Source organism: Eublepharis macularius, chromosome 1 (genome assembly GCF_028583425.1).
Source record: "Eublepharis macularius isolate TG4126 chromosome 1, MPM_Emac_v1.0, whole genome shotgun sequence".
Taxonomy (NCBI): Eukaryota; Metazoa; Chordata; class Lepidosauria; order Squamata; family Eublepharidae; genus Eublepharis; species Eublepharis macularius.
Genome location: NC_072790.1, coordinates 114,466,975 through 114,486,612, shown reverse-complemented (window position 1 = coordinate 114,486,612; position 19,638 = coordinate 114,466,975). Strand labels below are relative to the sequence as shown.

Sequence of the window (19,638 nt, the reverse complement as noted above, 5' to 3'; positions counted from 1 at the left end):
CGTCTCCATCCGCTTTGTCTCGCACTGTGCCGTGCCGTCCCGCTTCCGGATGTTCGCACGGCCAACTGAGGTACCCGGGATTGGTTGTTTCCTCCCCGTCACAGTTGACGTCGGGGGCCTTCATTGGTTCACATTTCGTTTTTTAAAAATTTTTATTTATGTGTTTTGCGCAAATGCGCAAATGCGCAGGCATGCGAATACGCAGTGTCGACGTTTGTGCGCTTTTGTGCATTTGTGAATTTGTGTGCATTTGTGCAGTTTGATGTGCGCAAACGTGCGACTGCGCAAATGGTGCCCGGTTAAAAAAAAAAAATTAAGGGAATATTGTTGCTGGCCAGCCGGCAAAGGAAGGAGGGAAAGGGGAGGGCCTCTCCGCGGCGACGAGGCGTCCAGAAGTGTGCAAACTCGCCATACTGTGTTCACACCGTCCGCTTATATAGCGCAACCGAGTGCCATGGACTGCAGGTAAGCCGGGACGGGAAATTGCAGGTTTTTACGAGTGCTGTTGCTAAAAAAGCGAAAGCACTCGCTTTATTTGTGCCCGCCTGGAATCGGCCAAGGAGTGAATGAAGAGAGTTTATTCAGGAACTACAACTATGATAGAAAGCAGAGAAACAGAATAGATACTAACTACCTCACTAAACTGGAACAAAGGGACTTCCGGGAAGAAGCAGGAAGTAGCCAAAGAATACCAATTTGGAGACATGCAAGAAGGACAGAGGAGAGGCAGAAAGAAGGATCTTATTTTGCTGTCTATCTAACTGTCAGATTTGCTGCCCCCTACAGGTATTCTGTGTCTTCTGCCTTGTCTGTACATAAGACATTGTATTTCCACATGCCTTCCCAAGGTTTAACTTCTTGCATAGACTTTCAAACCTGACTTTTGGGAGTGGCTTAGTGAGTGTATCAGCGATCATCTCTTCTGTGCAGCAATACTCCAACTCAATAAGCCCATTCACTTGCATATTTCTCACTAGTCGTTGTTTCACATCAATGTTTGGTTCTAGAGTTCATCTTTTCTGTTTGTGCAAGTTTTATGCACGCTTGTCCTCAAAAAGCTTTATCAGTTTGGGTTCTTCTGTTCCAAAGTCATTCGTCAGCTACAGCATCCACTATAGTTGCCTGCATGTCTCTGCTGCTGATAAATATTCAGCTTCAGTTGAGGACAGAGCCAGAGTTTCTTGTTTTCTGCTGCTCCAGCTCACTGCTCCATTGCCATAAAAGAACAAATGTCCATGGATAGACTTTCTGTCCTTGGTATCTCCTGTCCAATCTGCATCAATATATCCCACCAATCTGGAATTATCAATTACTGGCAACTTCAGTTTCAGATGCACAGTCCCATTCAGGCATTTGGACAGTCTCTTGACCGCATTCCAATCTCTTTTGCTTGGTGATTCAACCTTCCTGCACAACATGCTAACTGCTGCTGCTATATCTGGACCCGTCAGGATACCTATGTACAGCAATTTTCCAATTGCTTCCCTGTACTGTTTATTGTCAGGCAGGAGTTCATCGTTTCTTTGTTGCTTTAGGTAATTTACTTCCCTAGGAATAACTGCTGGCTTACAATTTTTCATTTGCATATATTCCAGAAACTCTAGAACTTTCTGTTTTTGGCTGAGAAGCTAGCTCCCATCTTCTTCTCTTTCTACTTGGACTCCCAGGTAGTAGGTGATAATTCCTAACTCTTTCACTTCAACCTCTTGACCCAGATGTTGGACTATTTCATCATAGACCTTCTTTTTTTCATAACAAAATCAGATCATTGATGTAAACCAGAATGTAAGTCAATCTATTGTCTTGGTACCTTGAGTAAAGGCATTGTTCAGCTTTGCATTGGAAAGGCATTGTTCAACATTTGGTGTAGTTTTTCATTCTAACACCTTGCAGCTTGTTTGAACCCATATAAGCTCTTTTGCAGTTTACACACGAGACGCCTTTCCTGGGATTGTTTGAATCCTGGTGGCTATTCCATGTAAAGTTCCTCTTTTATTTCACTGTGCAGAAAAGCTGTTTTTATGTCTAGATACTTTACGTGCATCTTTTGAGCTGTAGCTATACTCAGGAACACCCTTATTGAAGTGTGCCTCTTCTCTGTCTTTCTTACATGTCTCCAGATCAGTATTCTTAGGCTACTTGCTTCTTTCCAGAAGCCCCTCTGTCCCAGTTTAGTGAGGTAGTTAGTATAATGTAATAGACATAAGGAATTCCAGAACTCAGACAGAGGGTCTGGACTGAGGGACTGTGAAAGTGCTATGGATGCTGTAAATTTAAGCAAGAAAGCCAATGCATTTTGCCATAAATGTGAGGGAAATGAGCACTTAAAAAGGAATTACCATCTCTCCAAACAAAGGGCTTCCTCCCAGAGAGGAAAAGGAGACGCAAGGAGGAATTTTCAACATGATAAACCAAAACCTGCAAGGAAATGCTATATGCTAGCAGAAAGAGAACCTAGAGAGCAATTTTGGTATATTGACTTTACACGTACAGCTCACATGAAGCTTTCTTTGAAACGCTAAAGGAAGAAAAATGCTGCATGTAGCAGATGGTAAATCTGTAGAAATAGCAGGCATAGGGTCTGGAACATTAAGATGCAAACTTCCAAATGAACAGACCCAGCAAATCTTACTAACAAAATGCTTCTATGTGCCAACTTTGGAAATTAGCCTGCTTTCTGTAAGTGTGCTTGCAGAGAAAAACATGAAAGTGTCTTTTGGGAAACAATGTCTCATTAAGGAGTTCAGAGAAATAGTAGCTGTAGCTAAGAAGCAGGATGGTCTGTATGCCCTGGATACATGCCTGCAAGTAGCTGACTTTGCAAATGGAAAGATGATTTGTAAACACAGGAACTGCTTATTAATCTGGTACAGGCATTTTAGGCATTGAGATGTAAATGCAATCAGCCAACTTCAAAGCAATAATCTGACGAAAGGCATGCAATTTATGAAGTATACTTTTGAAGAAAAATGTATATGCTACATTATAAGCAAAGCAGTCAGACCCAGCATTAGAGGGAAATGAGGAAAATGAGTCAAGGCAGCCATTAGATTTAACACACAGTGACCTATGCAGTCCAATGAGAATAGCAAAACCAAGTGGCAACAAATAGATTCTCACCTTCATTGATGCATTCTCCACGTATACTGTAACATACATGATCAGGGAGAAAGTTCAAATGCTGGAAAAATTTAAAGCTTATGTAGTAATGGTCAGAAGCAGATTCCAGAGAGGGCCAATGGCACTCCACATTGACAGTGGAGGTGAATATGTAGGACATGAAATGAAAAATTACATGACTGAGCAGGGGATTCAGCATCAAGTCACAGTGCCATACACGCCAGAGCAGAATGGAATAGCAGAGAGAAAGAATCGATCCCTCACTTAAATGAGTAGGTGCATGATCCTTGAAGCAAGGCTACCTGAGAAATTCTCGGGAGAAGCAATTAACACTGCTACCTACCTGCAAAATAGACTGCCCACCAAAGGTGCAAGCAGTAACCCATATGAACTATGGTATGGGCACAAACCCAGTGTATATCACCTGAAGGTCTTTGGATCAAAAGCCTACAGTTATGTTCCTAAAGAAAAAAGGTCTAACATGGATCTTCAAGCAGAAGAAGGAATTGTTCTGGGGTATGCACAAGGATGTAGAGGATACTGAATCCATAACCCAAAGACTGAAACAATAAAAATCTTCCACTTTGTCTATGTTAATAAAGGAAGATAGCAGACATTGGTGAAGATGCACCAACAGGAGAAAATGAAGATCAGCAACAAAGAGCATTACAACTACCCATCATGGACTGCACACATGACACAGCTGCGGAACCCACAGAGCCAGAAGGGACGACAAAGCCAGAAGGGGCTGAAGAGCCAAGAATCAGGCGATCAGAGAGAGTCCAAACTGTGTGCCACAGAGGACTACCTCACTAAACTGGGACAGAGGGGCTTCTGGAAAGAAGTGAGTAGCCTAAGGATACATGCAAGACATGCAAGAAGGATAGAGAAGAGGCAGAAAGAAGGATCTTATTTTTGCTATCTGTCAGATTTGCTGCCCTCTGCAGGTATCCTGTGTCTTCTGCCTTCTCTGTACACAAGACATTGTATTTCCAACAGTTTGTACCTAACAGCTGTGTTGAGTGCGTCTGGCAAAATCCTTAACTCTGAAGACAGTAAAAGGATGGGTGAGGGCTAATAAACTAAAGTTCTGTCCAGACAAGACTGAAGGGCTGTTGGTCTACAATAAAACTGCTTGAGGACTGAGGAGTCAGCCTGAGCAGAAGGGGGTTGCATTCTCCCAGTTCATAGTTTGAGGGTGTTGCTAGATCTGGCTTGCAGTTGGAGACTAAGGTGTCCTCTGTGGCACATAGCATCGTTTATCAGCTCTGGCTAGTACACTAGCTACAGTCATTACAAATGCTGGACGTGATGATCCATGGCCTGATCAGTTTAGGCAAGATTATTGTAAAGTGCTTCATGTAGGTGCGACTTTTGAAAACTATCTGGAAACTTCAACTGGTCCAAACTGCAGCAGCCAGGATGCCAATAGGAGTTAAAGAGAATGGCCGTTTCCGTAATGAAAGCTGAGCAGCACAGAGGGGAAACCCCCACGGAAACCAAACAAAACACCAATCAGTATATAAACTTTGAAAGTTCTTGAAGTGCCAGTGCAATATACAGTGCAAACTTTTAACATGAAAAGTATCAAATTCATTCAAATTACATTCATATACAGAAACATAAACATTCAGATAAACTCTACAGTAGTAGTTATAAACATTCAGATAAACTCTACAGTAGTAGTAATAGCAGCATAGACAGAAAGTGTCCAGAAGTATGCACAGACTAAGAGGTAAACCCCTCCTAATGACGATATTCTTGCTGTCCTTTATTCCATATTCTTCCAACAGGGATATATAAGAAGCTAAGACCTTTTTCCTCCACGCTCAATCTGGGGCCGGCTGCAAATCACAGATTTCGTGCCCACTTCATCAGGAGCGTGATTTCTATCGTGAAAAAGATTATATCAATCACTCTCCTCAATATATCAACCTAACCCAATTTTCACTGTTCCCAATTCATTTCCATACTCACATATCCCATCCATTATTCTTATTCACAATAAAGATTGCTAATTAGTCAACCTGGAGTCTGGCTGCTGCCTGTTCTTTAACGCGTGCATAGTCCCCTCATTAGACCTTTTTATCTCTACTCCTTGATTGGAGACTCACAACTTAAAGGTACAGGCTTACAAAATACAAGTCAACTATGATGTGCAACTTACAGGTAACAGTTCAGTAACAGCTCATTATTCAAGCCCTTTGGTTTCACACAGTCAAATTTGAATATCCAGTAAGCCTCCCGTTGGAGAAGCCACGATTGTATTCCCTCTCGTTCACCCTTGGCAGCCACTTCTAAAATTACAATCTTAAGGCTATTAGCTTGGTGCTTTTGCTCCTTAAAGTGCTGAGTCAGTGGTGCTTCTATGACATTATTCCGCATACGTGCCATGTGCTCCAGTATCCTGACCTTGACGGGTCTGAGCGTGCAGCCGATGTAAAACAAGTTGCAGGGGCATTCCATTATGCTCTGTGAAACCAAAGGGCTTGAATAATGAGCTGTTACTGAACTGTTACCTGTAAGTTGCACATCATAGTTGACTTGTATTTTGTAAGCCTGTACCTTTAAGTTGTGAGTCTCCAATCAAGGAGTAGAGATAAAAAGGTCTAATGAGGGGACTATGCACGCGTTAAAGAACAGGCAGCAGCCAGACTCCAGGTTGACTAATTAGCAATCTTTATTGTGAATAAGAATAATGGATGGGATATGTGAGTATGGAAATGAATTGGGAACAGTGAAAATTGGGTTAGGTTGATATATTGAGGAGAGTGATTGATATAATCTTTTTCACGATAGAAATCACGCTCCTGATGAAGTGGGCACGAAATCTGTGATTTGCAGCCGGCCCCAGATTGAGCGTGGAGGAAAAAGGTCTTAGCTTCTTATATATCCCTGTTGGAAGAATATGGAATAAAGGACAGCAAGAATATCGTCATTAGGAGGGGTTTACCTCTTAGTCTGTGCATACTTCTGGACACTTTCTGTCTATGCTGCTATTACTACTACTGTAGAGTTTATCTGAATGTTTATAACTACTACTGTAGAGTTTATCTGAATGTTTATGTTTCTGTATATGAATGTAATTTGAATGAATTTGATACTTTTCATGTTAAAAGTTTGCACTGTATATTGCACTGGCACTTTAAGAACTTTCAAAGTTTATATACTGATTGGTATTTTGTTTGGTTTCCGTGGGGGTTTCCCCTCTGTGCTGCTCAGGATGCCAATAGGGGCTGGATCTATTGAGTTCAATCTTGCAACTTCTCCTACAGCAGTCATTACTGACTTCAAGAAAATTTATTCCCAGGATCACAGGACTCATATGGAGTCAGGCAGGTTGATGGGTGGCACTGGGTGGCACTGGGGAGAGGAGGGTGGAGAAGGAAGAAGAAATTGGATCCTGCAACCCCGAGAGTAAACTTTCCAAGGTTAAAAATGGCGCTTGGGAGAGAGGAGGTTTGAAAGATCCTTGTGTGTACCTCTCAAGAGTTGTAGATCTATCCCCAAGGATAGTATTAGCCCTGGGCTAAAAGATCTGCAGTGGCTCTGTATTTGTTTCCAAATTATTCCTACTACTACTGCTAGATACTGTGTTCTACCGCTGAAGTCCTAAACTTGTCTGTCTGCTTCTACTGCCATCTTCCACCAGTGCATAAAGCCTTCCATGCTTCCTCCTTCCTGCCTTATGCTTCAATTGCTGTTTTTATGGTTTTGTATGTGTACTTTAGTTCTGGTTTTAACTGTTCCTTGGCCACAGCTGCCGAGGAAGTGTCGCGGGTGGCAGAGACACTGGCTCCAGACTTCCCCTCCGCCCAGCTGGTGTTTCTCCTGGCCAGATAAGTGGGGTGGGAGGACGGCGGGGCTAAGTGGGGGGTGAGGGGGGGCTGCACACCCCTTGCACACCCCTACTGGTAGCCCCTGAGGCTCACCTGGTTTACTTTATTTTCTTTTAGGCATCAGGTCAAAAAACATCTTTTAATGCAGGCTTCTAACTGAAGGGCTCCACATTTTTGTGTAGTTTTTATGGCCTGTTTTTAGCTTGAGGACTGTTATAGGTATACCATTTTATGCTGCTAAATATTGTTTTTATAGTACATTTATGTCCTCCTTTGCTAGTTGTATCATTGATCATTTGCATGTTTGTTTTTATATTTTCTTGTTTGCAAGGGTTTTACCTTGCAAGCTGTCTCAAGGTGGTGTCTGGAGACGTGCCATATATATTCTCTAAATAAATAAATCCATGTGATTGGCTCTTCCCTGACCATGTGAAAATTTGTATCTGTGAATAATATGCTGCAGCAGTAACACAAGAAACTGGTTTCAACATACATGACGAAGAGAGAGTTATATATGACTCCCAAAAGCTTATACCCTGAAAATCTTGTTGGTCTTTAAGGAGCCACCAGACTTGAATCTTGATTTCAACACAGCAATTAGATGGGGAACAAGATGACTTGTGTATTTTAAGTTTCATTTTTATATTTTTGGATGCTGCAGTTAAGAGACTTCAAAAACATAAATAATGTTTTTTTTAGTGTAGTTCAGTGTCATCTGAACTACAATCTGGTATCTAAGCAGCTAAACAGACAGTAGTTGTGTCTTAAAGATATCCTTCACAACCATCAGGGCTAATTACTCACCTATTTTAAATAAATGAAGGCTGAAACTTCCTATCCACTCAATCTTGAGTAGATATATTCCACTTAGTTTGCCATAAACACAGTATTTCAAGTCCACAGAAGTGCTACATATTTTATTCATCAGGCATTCTAAAATAACATGAGGAAATGTAATATTCAAGATATCACAACTAGGAACAGATTTTTTTCATCAGGGAAAAAAGTGACAATCTTAGGGGTTCATAAAGAAGGACTTTAGAAACATTTTTAGAGAAGTTACGATGAAACAAAATATGACATTTAACAACTAGACAGTGCACTCATCAAAAAGTAAGAAATTCATTCCCTTGTTAATTATTCATTTAAAGCAGCCCAAATGTCTGATTCTGCAGGCAATCTGCAAAACCCTTCCCTGTCATGCTCTGACTGAACTCAATGGCTGCTAATTCAAAGCTTTAAAGGACCACAGCCAAATTTACGAGACACCAAATAAATGGAAGTGCTTTAGCTTTTAGCATGTTTATGTTGAAAGGCTCAGATGCAGTCTCATTACATCTATCCTTGTCCATTTCCCTTCCATGATTTACTTTCACTAAATTACAAAGTCATTAGCTGCAACACTGAGAAGTCAGAGCAACGTAAGGGCAAGCTGTACTTTGATGCAAGTAAATTTGTCAAAAACAATTTCAGTGTTCTCTTTATCCTCAAAGCATGCACAGTCATAAGCCAAAAACAGAGGTGGTGCACAAAAGGTACGTGAGTACAGCTCAGCAGTTCACTCTTCATATCTGTAAGGCCAATCTTATGTATGTTTACTCAAAGGTAACTCTCACTGAGGTTAATGTGTCTTATTTCAAAGTATATATGCACAGGATTACAGACCTTATCTATTAAAAATTCCCGTTGATTAGCCACCTCTGGATTCATTCAAACAAGGATCCATTAGTATGCACATTATGGTGATGGTAATTTCAAAAGAGATCACCACTTCTCTTTAGATATTTCATCCAGCAAGAAAGATAGTACTACCACAAGTGACAGCTTTTGTAAATAAGCCATCTTGTCTACAGTTGGGCTGTCATAGAAATGAGGCAGCAGAACTTCCACAACTCTTTGCTTGGCATGGCATTTTGGACTAATATTTACAACATTTTTACACTGGTTCCCATGTATTGCTACTCATGCTAACTGAGGATAATTCTTCAGGCATCTAATGAAATCAGTTCTAATATCTGGGTTCTAATTTGGCATTTTAATATCTGTTTCTCCCATGCACTATTTTAAACCCTCACCCCACCTCCTCTTCACCTCTCTGTGAACTGCTAATTAGCTCACTTGAAGAGATTCACTCCTATTGACACCATCTGGAAACTATTCTGAAATATTTAGGACACTCACTATTCTTCCAGGGAAACTGCTGCACTACCACTTGTATAAAATTGAGGCTCCCAAGGAGCAGATATTGAACCTCTATAAACCTTTGTATCAAAATCACATCTTTTGGTTTTTTGAGGGGGATGTTAAGGACTCCTTCTCAACTCTGTAATGCCTTTTCTGGCCCTGCTGGCAAGATCTGGTGGCATTTCTACTAACCACCACGTTTCAACTTGGTAAGGCATTTAATAGCCATGGAAGGCTTTGGCTAAAATTACTTTCACATGGAGCTTTTGCTCTGGTTTGCTGACCAAACTGGAGCAGGGATTTTTTTTAGCATCCACACATCATCAATGACAATCTGGCCAAGTGGATTCACATCATGGTATCATCAAGACAAGACTACTGCAACGTATTCTATATAGATTACCAGTCAAAATAATCAGCTGTTCATCGGTTACTGCACTCAGTTCAAGGCATTGGTTGTCACATACAAAGCCCTTCATGACCTTGGACCCTCATATCTGCAAGACCACCTCTCCACGACTTCCCACCATGAAAACTTTATTCATCTAAGCAGGGCCTTCTGTGAGTGCCATCCTGCAAATGGGACAGATCAATAACTGCCAGTACATGTGCCTTCTCTGCAATGGCCCCACCCTGTAGAATGGTCTGCCTGAGGTCAGGAAAGCTCCCACAATCCTGGCATTTTGCAAACCATGTAAAATAGAATTGTTCAGGAGGTCATTTTTATAAAAGACATAGGACTACATCATAACAGACTGGTTCAGAAAAACCAGAAACACATATGTGTTTCTACATATGTAATACCATGTTCTGCATTGTTTATCATGTCATGTTTACACAGAAACAGAGTTGGAAAGGATCCCAAAGTTCATCTAGTCCAATCCCCTGGACAATGGAGGAAATTCACAGCTACATCCCCTCGACATCCATTTTATCATACCATTTTTACTTGCTCTGATTCTGTACCATATTACAATAATATTCTATATATTTTTCCTAATAGGTGTCTTGGATCTCCAATGATTAATTATTCAAAACCTGTTTTCTCTCTTGACCAGCCCCCTTCTTTGATATTTGTTCTTTGAATTTAGACACTATCTGATAATACAACAAACATGGAATGTTTTTCCTTCATCAGGAATTCCTTATGTTTTTATTTTCCTTTGTTTATCCATCATATATTTGTAATTTATATAATCAATTTTATTTCTTATACTAATGTCACAATAGGCATCAATTGGAGATATCAACCGCAAAGTTGGCAGACTTATTCTGTTTCTGCACTGAAACCATATTCTTAATAGGCCATTCCTCAAAATATGAGTTTTATTATTTATTTATTTATTTATTACATTACATTTCTAGACCGCCCTCCCTGTCAAGACAGGTTCAGGGCGGTGTAACAACCAACAATTTACAACATACAATTTAAAACAATAAAAACATCATGAATAAACAATTAAAACATTTAAAACATTTTTCCGTATACAATAAAATTTCTCAGTGACGGATATAAATATTAAAATTCAGCATTTTATATGCAGGGCCTAGGTCTTACAAAATGCCCTGCATCAGACTTTGTGAGCTCCTGCATGGATGGTGGACGTTCTTCAATGGTATGATCAACAAGAGGACAGCCTAGCCCCCACCAAATGCCTGGCAGAACATCTCCGTCTTGCAGGCCCAGCAGAAAGATAACAAATCCTGCCGGGCCCTAGTATCTTCAGACAGAGAGTTCCACCAGGTCGAAGCCAGGGCTGAAAAGGCCCTGGCTCTGGTAGAGGCCAGACGGACCACCCTGGGGCTGGGGACCATCAGCAGATGCTTATTAGCTGATCAAAGCGACTTCCAGGGAACATATGGGGAGAGGCAGTCCCAAAGGTATGCTGGGCCCAGTCCGCATAGGGCTTTATAGGTCAACACCAAAACCTTGAACCGGACCCGGTACTCAACTGGTAACCAGTGCAGCTGTCGGAGGATAGGTGTTATATGTGCCATGGTTGGAACTCTGGCAATCATTCGTGCAGATGCATTCTGAACCAGCTGCAGTTTCCAGATCAAACCCAAGGGAAGCCCTGCATAGAGCGAGTTACAGTAGTCTAATCTGGAGGTGACCGTTGCCTGGATCACTGTCATAAGGTCATGGGTCGATAAGTAAGGGACAAGTTGTCGAGCCTGTCTAAGATAGAAAAATGAGGATTGAACAACCGCTGTGACCTGTGCCTCCATAGATAGGGAAGCATCCAAGACCACCCCCAGGCTCCTAACTCTCGACACGGGCACAAGCGGCACTCCATTGAGAGCTGGGAGCTGGAGTCCCACACTCATGGACCCTAGACCCACACGCAGGACCTCTGTCTTCATGGGATTCAATTTCAGCCAACTCTGTTTCAACCATCCAGTCACAGCTTCGAAGGCATGTTCTAGGACATCTGGGGCAGTCTCGGGCCAGCTGTCCATCATCAAATACAATTGGGTGACATCTGCATATTGATGGCACCTAAGTCTGAAACTACGTACCAGCTGGGCGAGGGGACGCATGTATACATTAAATAGCAAGGGGGAGAGTATTGCCCCTTGAGGGACACCGCACACCAACGGGTGGCAGGATGACACCTTCTCCCCCAAAGCTACCCTCTGTCCCCGACCATGGAGAAAAGAGACAAACCGCTGCAAGGCCATCCCTCGTATCTCCACATTGGCAAAGCAGTGGATCAGCAAGTCATGGTCGACCGTATCAAATGCTGCTGATAGATCTAACAATATCAGCAGTGCCGACCCGCCTTGATCCAGCTGTCTACGGAGATCGTCCATCAGGGCAACCAGTAACATCTCTGTTCCATGTCCCGGATGGAAACTGGACTGGAAGGGATCAAGGGATGAGGAATCATTCAGGAAGACCTGCAGCTGCTCTACCACTGCCCACTCAATCAACTTACCCAGGAACGGGAGGTTCGAAACTGGGCAGTAACTGACCGGGTCAGCAGGGTCCAAAGATGTTTTTTTCAAGAGAGGCCTAACCACAGCTTCCTTCAACGCTTCTGGAAAAATCCTGGAGCTCAGAGACATGTTGACAATGGCCTCCAGGGCATCCCATAGCCCATCTACACTGGCCTTCACCAGCCACGAAGGGCAAGGGTCCAAGGAGCATGTGGTAGGCCTAACTGCTCACAGGATCCTGTCAATCTCATCCCCAGAGAGTGGACTGAAATGGTCTAATCTTATTCCAGAAGGCGGCCAAGGGGCCTCCAGTTCGCACACTGTATCAACTGTGGCTCGGAGATCACGGTGGAGAGACAAGATCCCAAAAGCCTTTCAGCTAATATTCGAATTTGAATTTTGATGGTCCCGTCCTGATAAGGAGAGCAAGGACCGAACCATATTGAACAGTTTTGTCTTGTCTTTGAATAGTTTTTAATGATTTCTTAATCCATGGATTCCTTCTTTAATATTGTCTCCAATTTGATGTTCCTTCTGTTTGGGTTTATAATCTAATCTGATATCCAAACTAATGCGGCTGCTTGGTGGTACAGTTTGATATTTGGTACAGCTAAACCTCCTCTTTTTTTCATCTTGCAATATTTTAAATCTTATTCTTGGTTTCCCCCCCATGCCATACAAAATTATTTATCATTTTCTATGGTCTTTTTATCTATATAAATTGACAACATTTGAAACAAAATGCTCAACTTTGGTAATATGTTCATTTTGACAGCAGAAATTCTTCCTAACCACAAGATTTTCAATCTTTTATCTCTCTGTAGATCTTCTGGCCAGATCTTCTGGCCAGATTAATGGTCATCCAGGGTGGTAAGCTGAATCAGTATTATTAACCCCATGACAGAGCTGGGGCAGAGAGAAGCAGTTTACCCAAGGCCACCCAGTGAATTCACGGCATTAGTGGGATTCGAACCAGCAAAATGCTTCATTGTAGCTCTATGAAGCTTAGTGCTTCTTCTCCAGAGATTTACACAAAATTAAGCAATTTTAAAAATAGCATATGATTTCAGAGTGAAACACTTACTTGTCAATAACTTCTTCACTGGACAAATGCATTACTAAGAGGGTGACATGCAAAGAACCATGATGAACCATTGCTTTAGAAAGCCTGCAATCCTTTTTTATTATTGTATTCTGAAGAGCCTTAATACCATCCATGATCTGAGAAAGAAGGAACAAAAGTAAAAATTATTGCAATGCACAACAAAAGAAAGAAAACACAAGTGTTTCATTCAGTGTAACATCTATAGAAGTGAATGTTGGGCAACAACACAATGCAAGTTCTTCTACAACATTCATTTTATTTCAACAGAACTTCTCACTAGACTGAGTTTCCTTTCAGACCTGTTCAAGTGGACAAGCAAGTTACCGTCTTTCTGATGAAGAGTTTTTAGACTGCTTCAGTAGACATGAAATTAGTGAGAATTAATGAGCAATTAGTGGATAAAGGGACATCTAGCACCCACATCACAGTAATGACTGATTTCCAGAAGCATGTCATATACATGCCACTCTCGCCTGAGAATATGCTTTCACAAACATTAGCCTACAAATTAAGACAATTCAAAGGGCATCAAAATAGGTAATATTGGCTATCAGTTCATTAATATAAATTTTTATAGCAGCAAAAGGAGAGAAAATCTTTATGGGGGGGAATAGTAGAACGTTATCCCTCTCCTGAAAAAGGAAAGGAAGTGTCGCACTTACGGGCTAAGACGCCAGCCATGGGCGGAGTTGGGAGCGCCTGATCAGCAACACAGCTCACCAACGGGCAGGCAGTCCAAGTTCATACATGAGCAGGGCAGTCCAAGAGTAGTCCAAACAGTCCAAGTCAATCCACAGGCAAGGCAGTCCAAAAGTAACGCAGGCAGGTGCAAGTCCAGGGATCTAGCCAAAGTCATAAGCCAAGACTTCCATCCATAGGGAGCAAGATACAAGGTAGAGTCAAGAGCTTCTAGGCACAGAAATGCAGGTCATATGGAGTGATGAACAACACTGTTGACTGCAGCACCTTGGTCTTGGAGAGTTGCACCGTCTGGCATTGAGCATGGAGGTGGGCGCTCCTCCAACACTCCCAGATTGTCTTCTGTTCTCGCTGCCTCCATTGCTCAGGGGATGCTGGCAGCACCAGTTCCTTTGCTGATGGTTTTACTTCGCCTCACATGAGCCCTCATCCCAGGAGCCTTCTCCATTGGTTCCTGACTGTGAGTCCTGCTGCTCTGCTGTGTGTTCTGTCATGTCTGTGTTCAGTCATGCCATGATTGTCTGTATGTTGTAACCACAATGCTCATTATTAACCTGATGTAGTCTCTCCTTAGTACAAGTGTTACTTTTGAGACCCAGAATGGGCCACTCCTGTTATCTTACAGAAATATGCTCCTCTAAGCTAGCGCTGACCGTGGAGCATCCAGCTGCCAGCTCTTGCTACTTCGCCCAGATGCTGGGAATGTATGATGGTATACTGAATGTCTAGCCATAACTAAAAGGGTTCTCACAGGACCCATGTAGAATGCGCGCCAAAACCTTAACAGTTATTTGAGCGTGGGAAAATCAAGTATAACAGAATTGCTTGCCTTGCCTTATCACTTCTACCAAGCTCTGTGATGGAGTGCAGATTTGAACTGTCAAATCCTAAATAAAGTTTTTCTACTGGAACCAATGTGTGTTCACTGGAGAGGGGCTGAGGGATCTACCTGCCAGGAACTGCCAGGTTCCATGGGACCCCAGGCCAGCTCTTCCAGTCCTTCGTCCCTTGCGGGCCCTTCTATTTCCTTGTTTTCAGATGAGGACTCAACAGATGGCGGTAAACCAGCTGGCGTGATAGGCTGACACACGACACCATTCCCTCCCTCAAGGCCCCTCCCCTCGAATAACCAGGGAGGCCTGGCTTCTCAGGGTAGTCACAGTGGAACTGCTGGACTAGAACAAGTGCATGGAAATTCTCAGCAGGTTCCCAGGACCTGTCCTCTGGCCCATAGCCCTTCTACTCCATGAGATACTGCAACCAACCCAGGCGTCACCAAGAATCGAGGAGTCTGGCAACCTCATACTCCTCTTTTTTTTAAAAAAAGAATTTTATTTAAAGAAAAGAAAGTAAACTATGTGCATAGTATAAAAGTTATACAGATTCTAAATTAGACATTAAATTAAAAGTTATAACATCTTAAACAACCAATAAGTATATAAACAGTACAGTTATAATAATTTTGGGAGTAAAACAAGCAATACATTTAAGTTTCTTTGCCCTGATAAACAAAACATTACATATTTGTTTTTCCTAAGCCTAAATATATAACATTTCTCCTTCCCTCCCTGCCTCTAAGCTTCTATGTCAATTAGTTTGGCCTAAGTAAGCGAAGAAATCCTTCCTCCCCCCCCCCAAAACTTGGTTATCAGTCTATTTTGTAAGTAGGTAGTCAATTTGGCCATTGAAGCATATTCGTGAATCTTATCTCTCCACTCTGGGAGATCAGACAGGCAAATAGTACTCTCGCTGCCATCACCATATAATAGAAGAGGTCTCCTTGTTCTTTTCCCACATTAGTCGGTAAAATATTTAAGAGCATACTTTTCGGATTTAATTCAAATCTGAGTTTCAGCATCTTTTGCATCTCTTCATGTATTTTTATCCAGTATTTTTGTGATTCCTTACAAGTCCACTACATCTGGTAAAACGTTGCATCCATATTCTGACATTTCCAACAATGTCCACTGTAACTCTTATTAATCCTCGCAATATCTTTAGGGGTAATATACCATCTAAAGAACATTTTGTACCAATTTTCTCTCAATAACTGGCAGCCTGTAAATTTTATGTCCTTAGTCCATAAATTTTTCCATAATTCCATCGGAATAGTTTCCCCAAAGTTTTGCATCCATTTTATCATACAAGTTTTCACTTGCTCCATTTCTGTATGGTATTGCAGTAGTATTTTATAAATCTTCCCCAAAAGATGTGATAAGTCTCCAGATATTAATAGTTCATACTGTGATTTTGCTCTTAGACTGCCAGCTTCTTTGGGAGTTTGATCCTTCAATCTTGATACTATTTGGTGATGTCAGCCAAGGAATGTTTTTGTCTTGTGCCTGGATTTCTTGCCAGGTTTTTATGTTTCCTTTTTTGTCTATCGCTGATTTGATCAATTCTGTTTCTAACTGCTGCATCATAGTAGGCGTTAATTGACAACATCAATGAGGAAACTGGCGGACTCAATCTATTTCTACATTGAAACCATGTTTTAAGCAGGCCATCCCTTACAATATGGGTCCCATCTTGTTTATGAACAGATGTGCATGATTTCTTTATCCGTAAATAATCATGGATACCTTCTTTAGCATCCGCTGTTTCCAATTTAATATGTCTGCTGCTTGGATTCATAATCCAATCTGTTATCCAAACTAACGCCGCTGCATGATCATAAAATTTGATGCTCAGTACAGCCAATCCTCCTCAATTTTTGTCGTCTTGCAATACTTTGGGTCTTATCCTTGGTTTCTTTCCTTTCCATATAAAGTCATTTATTGCTTTCCGCCATCTATTGAAAATCTTTTGTTCAATGTAAATTGGGATCATATGAAATAGGAAATTCAATTTAGGTGATATATTCATTTTAACAGCTGCGATTCTTCCTACCCATGAAATGTTTAAATTTTGCCATCTCTGCAAATCTTCAATAATTCCTGTCCAAACTTTTTGATAATTATCTTTGTAAACATTCTCCTTTTGTGATGATACATTTATTCCTAAATATTTTTTTGGCTTCGTAGCAATGGTACAGTCGGTTATGCTTCCGATCTTTTTGTATTCCTCTTTCGTTGTCAAATGTAACATTATCTTTGCTTTCTTCTTATTCAGTTTATATCCAGAATGCTGCCCAAATCTTAATATTTGTTCCATTACAAAAATCAGGGAGGTATGTGGATTTGTCACTGATATAACCACATCATCTGCAAAGCATTTCATCTTATACATTTCTTTCCCTTCCTTAATTCAAGCAATTCTGCTATCTTGTCTCATTCTCACTGCTAAAACTTCAAGTGCAATGATAAACAATAGTGGTGAGATTTGACATCATTGACGTGTTCCTTTTGTTATTTCAATCTTCTTCGTAAGTGAAGCATTGACTAAAATTGCAGATTGCTGTCTGGTATAAATACTTTGAATCCAATTCAGAAACTCATTTCCACAATTCATTCTTTGCAGTGCTTTCATAAGAAACTTCCCCAAGAAATGTTGTCAAACGCATTTTCAGCATCAACAAACATAAATGCTGTTTTCTCACCTTTTTGACTTGAATGTTCAATTGTATTAAGAAGGTATCTGATATAATCTTTCATATACTTCTTTGGGACAAAGCCTGTTTGGTCTTCATGTATTACATCTGAAATGCATCTTCTCAATCTTTGAACCATTATTGTTGTAAATATCTTATAGTCCAGGTTCAATAAAAAGATAAGCCTGTATGATTGCGGTATTAATGAATCATTTCCCTCTTTATGTATCAAGGTTATATTTGCTTCTTGCCATGTCGGTGGTAAAATCTTCTTACTCTGTATCTTGTTCATTACTTTTTGCAGAGTTATGGCCAATATATCCTCAAAAGATTTATAATAAGCAGCTGTAAATCTGTCCGGACTTGGAGTTTTTGCAGTCTTCAGAATTTTGATTGCAGAATTTATCTCTTGTATTGCTATTGCTTGGTTTAAGAAAATTCTTTAATTTGTGTCTCTTGTAGATATTTCTCCATCTCTTCTTCATTTATTGATTCTTCTTTGTAGAGACTGGAGAAGAAACCTCAAATTTGCTCTTTCATTTTCTGATCTCTGTAAATTATTTGGTTGCCTTCCCTAATTCTCGGAATCTTTCTCTTCTCTGACTCTTTCCTCAGACAATGCGCCAAATATCTTCCGCACTTATTTGCAGCTTCAAAATATCTATGATTTAAATACTTCAATTTTTTCTGAAGTTCTTCTGTCTTCAGTAAATCCAATTTGTTTTTCAGCTGTTTAATTTCTTCCCATTTTCTCTATCCCTTGTTCTTTTATGGTCTTGTTCCAATTTTTTCAATTTTTGGGTTAAATTGTCTCCTGCTTCAAACTTAATTTTCTTCTTTTTGGACGCTATTGCCATCAATATTCCTCTTAGATAGGCTTTACTTGCTTCCCAAATTATTATTGGATTGGTATCATTTGTCATATTTATTCTAAAATAATCAGTCAATTCTTCCCTGTATTTTTGCAGTACATCCTCATTTAAAAGTAAAGTATTATCCAATCTCCATCTTTTTTCTTTCTTATTGCCTGTTTAACATACTATCTCTATTGGATTATGATCTGCTATGATGCTTGGGTGAATTTCTGCTTTATCTACCTGTGTCAGAAGGCTCTTAGATATCCAATAAATATCTATTCTGGAGTATGTTTGATGTCTATCTGAGAAGAATGTATAGTCTCTATCCTTTTTATGTAGCGATCTCCAGGTGTCCTCTACTTCCAGAATGGACATATAATTGAATATACACTTAAGATTTCTTCCTGCCATTGTCGATCAATTTTTCAGTTCAAGACACCATTAATGTCTCCAAAAATTAGAGTCTCTCCTTCTTGAAAGTCTAAAAATTTCTTAAAGAATCTCTCACAGAATTTCTTCTGGCCATCATTTGGTGCTTATAATGAGACCAAAGCCCATATTTGTCCATTTGTCCACGAGGGAGTCTTATTTTTAAGACCACATATCTCCCATCCTCATCTTTTAATTCCTGAAGGATTTCAAAGGTTTGATTGTTGAAATATACGGCCACATCATTTTTCTTAAATTTCAATGAAGATGTGTAAACCTTACCTAATTTTTTACAATTTAGTAAATGTTCTTGGTCTTTTCTGATGTGAGTTTCTTGGATGCATATGATATCTGCCCTTAATTTCTTCAATTGATTAAATGTTCTTAATCTTTTAGTGGGAGAATTTAATCCATTCACATTAACTGAAATTATCTTAATCCCATTCATTTTTCTTCTTCTTCTGCTTTCGTTTACTTATTGCTCCTTCCTTCTCTCTATCTGAAGAGTTCATATTGTCTGATCCCAATGATTGGTCTGTTTTATCCAATTGCAAATCTTGTAAAAAATCCTCTGCTTCTGTAACTGATGTTACTGTTTTTTTGCCTTGGCTCAAGAATATTTCCAATCCACTAGGAATTTTCTAGCGGTATGTTATTTCTTTCTGCTGCAAAAATTTCGTCAAGTTCTTCATCAGGAATTCCTGAAGAGTCAGTCATTCAGGTTCCGAGAAGGAATAGAGGCGACCTGCAGGTAGGGGCTTGCTGAGTATAAGGTTGATGACTGCACCCCTCCCAGCTGCATGGGTTTCCCCCATCTACAGTTCCTGGAGTGGGCGGTGCGAGGCTGACCAGGACACAGAGCTGGCAGAGAGGGTCCTTTCTCTGAGTTGCCTTGACACAGGATTGCTTGCAGGCCTCTAAGTGATGGTAGATCCA

At 40.7% G+C, this 19,638-nt stretch overlaps 1 protein-coding gene across 5 annotated transcripts in view; it reads right to left on the bottom strand.

Moving 5' to 3' along the window:
* The window catches only part of AKAP7 (A-kinase anchoring protein 7), a 138,184-nt gene that overhangs the window by 100,449 nt on the left and 18,097 nt on the right, over positions 1–19,638 (bottom strand). For all 5 annotated transcript variants that reach the window (XM_054977122.1, XM_054977031.1, XM_054977209.1 and 2 more), the window contains exon 4: positions 13,168–13,304. In XM_054977122.1, the coding sequence (XP_054833097.1) occupies positions 13,168–13,304 (137 nt within the window). The remainder of the gene's footprint in view (positions 1–13,167; positions 13,305–19,638) is intronic.